The sequence below is a fragment of the Ceratina calcarata genome, unplaced genomic scaffold (assembly GCF_001652005.2).
Source record: "Ceratina calcarata isolate Rehan_Ccalc_2016 unplaced genomic scaffold, ASM165200v1 scaffold551.2, whole genome shotgun sequence".
Taxonomy (NCBI): domain Eukaryota; kingdom Metazoa; phylum Arthropoda; class Insecta; order Hymenoptera; family Apidae; genus Ceratina; species Ceratina calcarata.
Genome location: NW_017176693.1, coordinates 474,325 through 482,919, shown reverse-complemented (window position 1 = coordinate 482,919; position 8,595 = coordinate 474,325). Strand labels below are relative to the sequence as shown.

The following is an 8,595-nucleotide window of genomic DNA, read 5'->3' as shown; positions in this document are numbered from 1 at the left end:
TTACTATTCCCTTGGATAAATCGTGATCAGACCGATAGACGAATAAAAACTATTAAGATATCTGTAATTGAGTTAAAAACCTAAGGGGATCATAGCTCGATAGAATATTTACACGTAAATTAATATAAAATTGTAGACCTACATGGTTCGTGAAAAATTTACCGATCCCTTTAGAGAACAAAATCTCGTTATCGAACGTAACAACGTTAATAGGGTATATACTCTGTTTGCATGTTTTATAGACGTATTTATTATAATTAATATTACCATTTTCGATTCGATATTACTATTTCAATCTTTCTAGCTAATTGTTGATGTATCTTGCATGAAAATGGATAAGGATCCACGAATAGATATTGCCATAGGTACAAGTGCGATCATTTTCGATCAAAGTCCTGTTCATTTTCAGATGACTCAATAGTATTCAGTAGTAGTATATGTACAGTTTGCGTGCTACTTTTAGAAGTAATTAGCCATTTTTATTTGACCGATTAAAAATTGTTTTGGCATACATCAATAATTTTCTACGAGAGACGTGAAATTTAGAAACAAAAACAGAATTAACATGATGAAACACGTGATTGACTGAGATTTTCTTTTCCCTCCTTCAAGACGAGTACAATCTAAATCCTGGTTTAGAATGGGAGGACGAATTCACAGGTAGGTAATCCTCTCTCGAGACGATTCACTCTACCTAACAGTATCACCCATGTATGAATTACAATAATGTACATATTCATTTTCACAAAAATTACATTCGAGAGTAACGTGCTCGTTTAAGTTCTTTTTTTCTTCTATTCAAATTACTTGCATCTACCGATGCACCGAAAGGAGGGAATCTGTCGATTTACGATCTAAAGTTGCTTGATAAATTATCAGATTGTTTAGTAGTTTACGTAACTGTAAAAATTTTTGCTTAGTCTATTATGCATGCACAGTACGTATGTCTTATCATTTACTAGATCTCATTGAATCATTCGTTCATCTTCCACTACGCATGAATGGAGTACAATGTAATAAATCACTATCATCACTTTTGTTTCGTTTCACCGTTAAGCAGTATTCGTTTTAGTACCTTAGGCTTAGGTTGAACAGTTTCTTTTATATAATAAGTTACACATTTATTGCTGCATGAGACTTGGGAAGTTGCGTTAATCTCCACTCGATATTTTCTATTTGCATCTCTTAATTCCACGTAATAATTGATGTTGTCACGATCATTCTTGACGGAAAGAAAAGATTTGTATTCGTTGATTGAATTAAAGCGCACTTGAGAGAAATCATTAAACGTCGCTTCTTCCGGCACATTACTTCACTTCATTTGCGTTTGCATTTAGTGAGGGGTGGAGAGATACCGTTCCGAATGATTTCCAATCACAAAATGTTTCAGACGATAGTTCAAATCTGAACTTGCATAATCCACCAACAAGCAGTCCACCTTTCCGTTATGCGTTAACTAATATCGATGCATGTGAATTTAATTCGTTCCTTTTTTTTTTCACTGCTGCATATGATCGTTCATCTTTCGGTCAGCTATTGTTATTTTTCCCCCCTTACATTTTATTTAATACGCCTTTGCAAAAGCTTCTGAAAGAGAGTTGCATCCCTCCAAGTTCAAGTTCTCACAGTTTATTTATTTAACATTTATTCCATTTCATGCGTCCAAGTAATTACTAGACAATTTTTACGTTTATACATTTTTTTTTTATACGATTTCTGTTTCACGTTAGGCTCATTTTATTTCAATTATTATTTTACGTAGAGTATCTAGTTCGACTGAATAATCTCACAGTGCAGTGAGACTGTAGTAGTTACTTTCCTTTCTGGATAAACGTAGCATTCGAATTCTCGATGTAGGACATTTGTCAGACGTAGATAGATATATAGAGATTAGGATACTTGTGGCGGAACCAGCTTATTCACCACAGTTTTGACATTTGACGATGGCCAAGCCGAAGATGAAGAAAACAGCCTCCCACACATGGACGGTTTCCAAAGCAAGCTTCCACCCGGAATCCTTCCTCACGGTTTACCGCAAGTCAAGGAAGTGCAACCAGCAGTCACGCAAGTCGAACAGGAAAAGGAAAAAGAAAAACCTGTAGAAGGTAGTTTTCTTTCTTTAACAACGAGGGAAAAATATATAGATCAAGTTTGATTTCAAATGGACCACGGGGTAATATGTGACGTTCATTTCTAGTACGAGAACTCAGCGAAGAAGAGAAACAAATGATAATACTTTCCGAGGACTTCCAACGATTCCTCGATCGTGCCAGTAGAATTTTGGAAAGGGCACTAGGAGAATCCGTTAACATTTATACCGATTACACCGGTTCTATGGACGGCGAGGACGGAATGTGAGTGAAGATAATCGTTTAGAGGTTTTATTTCTGTCGTACTCAACCAATGGGATTTTCGCAGGGATGAGAAGAGTCATCAACGTTTATACGTGAACCGATGGTTCTTCGATGAACGATGGTCTCGCAATCGTTGCGTGACATCGATGGACTGGTCGCCTCAGTTCCCAGAGCTCCTCGTAGCCTCGTACAACAATAACGACGACACTCCTAATGATCCGGACGGAGTATGTTTGGTGTGGAATACAAAATTTAAGAAGACAACACCAGAATTCATTTTCCACTGTCAATCTCCGGTCATGTCGACCACGTTCGCGAGATTTCATCCGAATTTAATCTTGGGCGGTACTTATTCAGGGCAGATCGTGCTCTGGGACAATCGAATCCAAAAGAGGACTCCAATCCAGCGTACTCCGTTATCAGCAAGCGCGCACACAGTAAGTCTTGACAATTTTTTTATGCTTTCACGTATATTCACGGTGCGAATAATAATTGTAACTTGTCACAGCATCCTGTGTACTGTCTAAACGTTGTCGGGGCACAAAACGCGCACAATTTGATAAGTATATCGACCGACGGGAAATTGTGCTCCTGGAGTTTAGAGATGTTGTCACAACCGCAGGAGACATTAGAGCTGCACATTAAACAGTCGAAACCGATTGCCGCCACCTGCTTGGCATTCCCTCACGGGGACGTTAATAACTTTGTCGTCGGCAGCGAAGAAGGGAACGTTTACTCCGGTAAATATCACATTTAGCGTACTACAAATATGATGAAACGTGCGTGAGACAATTTCTGTAATCTAAATTAATTTATCGTTCAACAGCTTGTCGTCATGGTACGAAGACCGGAGTGCTGGAAACATACGAAGGCCATCAAGGCCCGGTCACTGGTATTAGCACGCATGCTGTACAGGGCGGAATAGATTTCTCGCACCTATTTTTAACTTCGTCCATCGATTGGACAATCAAGCTGTGGAGCCTTAAAGAGAGCAAACCATTATACTCTTTCGAGCACAACGGCGATTACATTTACGACGTCGCGTGGTCGCCGACCCATCCGGCTCTCTTCGCTGCCGTCGACGATTCAGGACGGCTCGATCTATGGAATCTTAATCAGGACACAGAAGTGCCTATGGCTAGTGTAACGATCAAGGGCAACCCGGCACTCAACAGAGTGTCTTGGACGCCGAGCGGTTTACACGTGACCGTCGGCGACGACACAGGCAAGATATGGGTGTACGATGTTGCCGAGGTAACCTTTGTTTTATAATAATTTTCCGTCAGTGTATCTTTCATTGATTCCGACTTTATTGTATAATCGCCGTGTTTCTTCTGATTCACAGCACTTGGCGCATCCGAGAATTGACGAATGGAACAAATTCTTGTACACCCAACAAGAGCTAAAGCACAACAAAGCAGACGAAGAAATGCATAAGCTTAATCTGAGGCAGCCTACTTCCCTGACTTCTATACCTCCGATGTTAGCTCAGATAAAGGTATAACATATTATTTAAAAATTATTACTAAAGTCGGCTTGAATACCTTAATGTTTCAAATCAAATGAATCTAAGATGTCTATAATTATTTAAAAAAAAAAAAAAAAGAAAAAAAGGAAAAAGAAACTAAGTAACAGTGTATTGCACTAACTATAATTTATAGTGTAATGTACTCATAAGTATTTATAGAACGCCTTTAACGTGTATAAAAATGATTAAACAGCAGAATAATGTACTTTATTCGTACACGATCGTTGTGCATTGAAACGGCTCTAAACGTGTCTAATAGAAACAATACAACTTTAATCTTAACTTGATATAGCATTAAGGATGTGTTCCACATATCTGTGCGTGTAAATAATAAACGCTACAAGCCACGATAAAACGATATAGCAGCTAGAGAAAATTTCACACGATATTCAATAACGTAAATATAATACAATATTTGTATCTCTTTAAATTGGTCGTCGTATTTATGATTTTTCGTTCATGATTAATTTTGATAAATTCTTTCTGGTTCCCAGAACTATTTAAGAATGCTCTAATTTAGGAAAGGATATTAACTACATTATTATTTATACTTGTACTCGTGTAGGACCATTCACGTAATTTAAACATCGTAATTCGTTTCTTTTTTTTACATTGTATAGTTGATAGTATAAAATATGATGGTAGTAAATCTTTCTGAATGGAGATCGTCGTCCAACAGTGTAAATATAATATTATTTTTCGTTATGAATCTGCTAGGCTTTATCCACGATGTGATACTGTTACATAGTGCTGTGTCTGAATACGTACTTTTGCTCAAGCCAAGCATATTTTAAAGCGTTAATTCTTCTTTCCTTTTATTAAAAATACTATTTAATATTACAACCTTCTGCATACCGTAAAATGATATTCAAAAGAAACGTACTATATAAATTTATCAAATGTCTTTTGTAACGCGTACTTTTTAAGTTGCAAGAAATAACGAAAGTTGTCTAGGCGAATGAGTTAAATACTTCGATGCTGAGAATAAAATTTTATTTAAAAAGAAAAATCCGTGTGTTTCTCAAATTCGCTTAACAGGTCAAATATGACCGATAACAACAAGTTCATTTACATAAAGTGTCTGCTCTTCATTTTGATCTGGCACCTGATTTTTATAAAACTATATTCCTCACACTTTCACATATTCTCCAACATTTAACATTCGAGATTTTGAGTAAATATATTTTATTAGTCACCAGTTACAAAATTGCGATACATAACATATATTATTTTACATTCTTCACTTAGAATATCATAATTTCAATTGTATAATATCAACGTTCAAATTTCCACGGATCCTAATCTTGTTTCATGATTCCCTCAATGACGAGAAACAAAAATCGCATCCTGATTAAAATTCGATTAAACGTCTGACCGATTTTTTATCCTCAATTAACATCTAACGCGTTATACTGAAGCCGGGAATCTATCCAAATGACTTGCAACGAGCATTTTACGAATTGGACGGAATTAATTAAAGTTGATTTAGACAATGTATAAAATTGTCTTTAAATCACGATCATAAACATACTCATCCAACGAACAATTTGTGCAGCCACGAATACCCAGCTTGGCAGCAGATTGTAATCGCGCATGAATTGAGCTAACAATAAGATAAATTTATATACAACGCTTACAACTAGAATCGTATACCTAAACAAATACGTACGTCCGGAACGCGGCACTCGTGCTCCGTTCTTGGACCGTGTCTCTACCCGTTTCTACCTCAATCATTCAAGCACGATCCATTTTCCGGTACCGCGGTACACCGACGATATAAATAAAAAAAAAAACGATGAAATCACAGATACAGGAAGAGATACAAAAAATAATAAAACAAGCAAGTGATCGTTGAATTGTTTGCCGAAATGCGTGCTATTGAAGTCGACGTATCTCATCGACGTCGTCTCTTCAGGTAATCGGAAGAACAAAAGGCTTTGGTGTACAGTATCAAACGATTGAAGACGCTATACGCTTCTCAGGTTCTATCCAAGAAAAACAAATAACCATGTATACTAGACTGAACTAGATCTCTATCCTATCTGTCTTTGCGTCGTTATCGTTACTCAACAAAACGTACGATTCCCGCGACATTAACAACTTGTGCTGTCCGTTGACCAGCAACGTCGAACCTCTCCTAATGGTACGCTTGCCTAGCTCGATCGCCTCATGAGTAAATACCGCGTTGTTGTATACCTTCACGAGGACCACCGTTATGATTATTATACCGACTAGAATCATTCCGTACGAGGTACAAGGTGCAGCGGCGTCGCTGAACGTCGTTGCCAGGTAGACCCATCTCCGGATGGACGGCGTTAATTCCTCGATGCCTTCCTCTACCCACATAATGGGAAACATTATGTCGGGAAAACTGGAGACGACACCGATTTGCGGCTGCCGTTCGACCTTTAGGTTCAGCTGTATGCGGACTTTCCCTTCTAACGGCACGCCGAGTTTCTGGGAAACAAACAAGTCTCGCTGTAGAATTTACTTCACGTATTCCGTTAAATAGCAGTGTTTATTCTAAAGAGTCTGTAGAAAATTATCAGACGAAATATTAGAAATGAATCACAAGGTTTTAATTCTGTCACTTACCGGTTGGATCTTGAAATACGTTTCGTGGATGTCTACGTTTGGTTTCAATCCGTGGACTGCGTTCAGTAAATTAGGATCCGCTTTGTAGAAATGAGGAAAGGAGATGTACACTGGCGCGCCTAAAATAGGGTAAATGACTAATGCTATTACGTGAAATAGGAGCTATAGCTTTGTGAAATTCAATGATTATGAATATTTAACAATTTTTTTGATAGAATGATTAATAATTTATTTACTGGCTACGTTGAAAAAGAGACGTACCTCATAAAGATCAATGAATAAACAACTTGGGGAAAAAAGTCATTCGTTTCTTTATCAACTCGTTTCTTATGTTAATATGTTCTAAAAAATGATTCATCCTTGATAGAATTCATAGTACATGATACTCGTTCTTAATATTATAAAACCAATGCTTCCAATGAAAACCTATCATTCCATTTAATTGGTCAATTAAATCAAACAGAAATAAATTCTCGCGATTACTCACTGTATTGGCAAGGACTGATGTTCTGTAGCCCGTCAGACGGACAGGTCGACATGTCGTCTGAACAGAAGCATTCGTTTTCCGTCGCGTTTCCTTTAGGCCGACCGAAGACTCCTTCAGGCGGAGTGTACAGGTCCGCTTTAATCCCCGATTTTTCCGTTGGGCCTCGATATTTCAGAGGCAAAGTGCGGCAAAGATCCTTGTCCCAGACGTGGATGATGTCAGCGCCAGTTTGGTCTCGAGGTGGAAAAAATGATCCTGTGACGAAAATTGTTATATAGAACATGAAAATGTGGAACGTTCAGGTGACTATGCGATTACGACTCACCTTCGGAAGCTCGAATAGAGTTACAAGGCGCGTTTGGCCAGTATTGCAGACGGTCCAGCCCGTTTAACCGATTTATTAATCCAAACTCTCTCATATCCGTGTGCCCCGTAAAAATCGTGGACACTTCGTTCAGCGTACCGTTCCTCTGCAATCAAAGTACAATTGTTGAGGAACGTGATTGAAACAAGAAAATGAGTAAATCGATCATTTCTGACCGATAATGTTCTTCACATGATTATTACTTACCCCGACGAGGAGCCCCATTTTACTCATGGGACGTCTCGTTTTCGGGAAGAACCGATGCGCAATGCTGACCAGCGGATCGTTGTACCCGAACACGAGTTCTTGAGCGGTCACAGGAACAAACGGTTTCATTTTCATCCCGCTCAAGAACATCGATAATCCTACGGTGATAATTCGAGGTAGACTCTTACTTTGCGTAGAAAGTGTCTGAAAAATGAAAGATTTTCAAAATTATAGGATTACGAAAATTAATATCAGTCGAATATCATTGAATAGAAAAAGTTACTCACTAGTAATGGTATGTTTGGTACTATTACTCTGAGGTCCTTGTCTTTGGACAATTCTGGTACAAAGTTTAATATTTTCTTGTGCTGATAACTCACGGTACCATTGTCGTGGAAAACGATGTTCACTTTTTCCATGTCTTCCCTACGAGGCAAACCATATGTTCTTAGTTTACTGGATTCGATTTAAGGATGTATTGGCTATACAGTCAATCCCAAAAGTTTATGTACCTTAGAAAAGCGCATTTCCTATGATTAAAAAAAAATCAGACGTCGGAAGAACAATGCTAATAATAAATAGCTACGTGCTAAAAAGTATAGAATCTAATTAAGTATTGACGCTGACGAACAATTTTTTTCTTCAAAATTGCGAAAAATGCTTCAAATAAAAGTTGTTTTCCTTCTAACTTCGATATTTAACGAGTTACGTATGATTATTTGGCATTTTATTAATGTTGACAAAATCCGACCATCCCAGCGTCGAAACGGCGAACTTTTGGCAAAAAATTTCATTTTTCCTTAATTACTCCTAAACCGTTGAATCTACGGGAAAATTGCATACGACCTTTCTTGTAGAGGACGACAAGATCTACATTTTCCATATAAAACTTTCTTGCTAGCGTTAATAGTTTACGAGTTATTGACGAAAAACGAAGAAACAGTTTTTTGCAAATTACTCGTTAACTATTAATGCTAGTAAGAAAGTTTTATATGGAAATTGTAGATCTCGTCGTCCTCTACAAGAAAGGTCCTATGAAATTTTCCCGTAGATCCAACGG

At 37.8% G+C, this 8,595-nt stretch overlaps 2 protein-coding genes across 4 annotated transcripts in view; one reads left to right on the top strand and one right to left on the bottom strand.

The window, feature by feature from the left end:
- Positions 1-6: 6 nt before the first annotated feature.
- On the top strand, positions 7-4,087 carry LOC108629037 (cytoplasmic dynein 1 intermediate chain-like). The gene is made up of 7 exons (XM_018031393.2): positions 7-660; positions 1,953-2,105; positions 2,198-2,354; positions 2,419-2,791; positions 2,863-3,094; positions 3,181-3,608; positions 3,700-4,087. Exons 2-7 carry the CDS (start codon positions 1,982-1,984, stop codon positions 3,856-3,858), a joined length of 1,473 nt encoding a protein of 490 aa, XP_017886882.1. The 5' UTR covers positions 7-660; positions 1,953-1,981; the 3' UTR covers positions 3,859-4,087.
- A 766-nt stretch (positions 4,088-4,853) lies between these two features.
- Positions 4,854-8,595, bottom strand: part of dsb (scavenger receptor class B member debris buster) — a 29,839-nt gene continuing 26,097 nt past the window's right edge. For all 3 annotated transcript variants that reach the window (XM_026816958.1, XM_018031392.2, XM_026816957.1), the window contains exons 5-10: positions 7,823-7,961; positions 7,536-7,739; positions 7,290-7,434; positions 6,965-7,219; positions 6,478-6,596; positions 4,854-6,339 (exon numbers count right to left, since the gene is read on the bottom strand). In XM_026816958.1, coding sequence (XP_026672759.1) covers positions 5,908-6,339; positions 6,478-6,596; positions 6,965-7,219; positions 7,290-7,434; positions 7,536-7,739; positions 7,823-7,961 — 1,294 coding nt within the window. In that variant the 3' untranslated portion in view covers positions 4,854-5,907. The remainder of the gene's footprint in view (positions 6,340-6,477; positions 6,597-6,964; positions 7,220-7,289; positions 7,435-7,535; positions 7,740-7,822; positions 7,962-8,595) is intronic.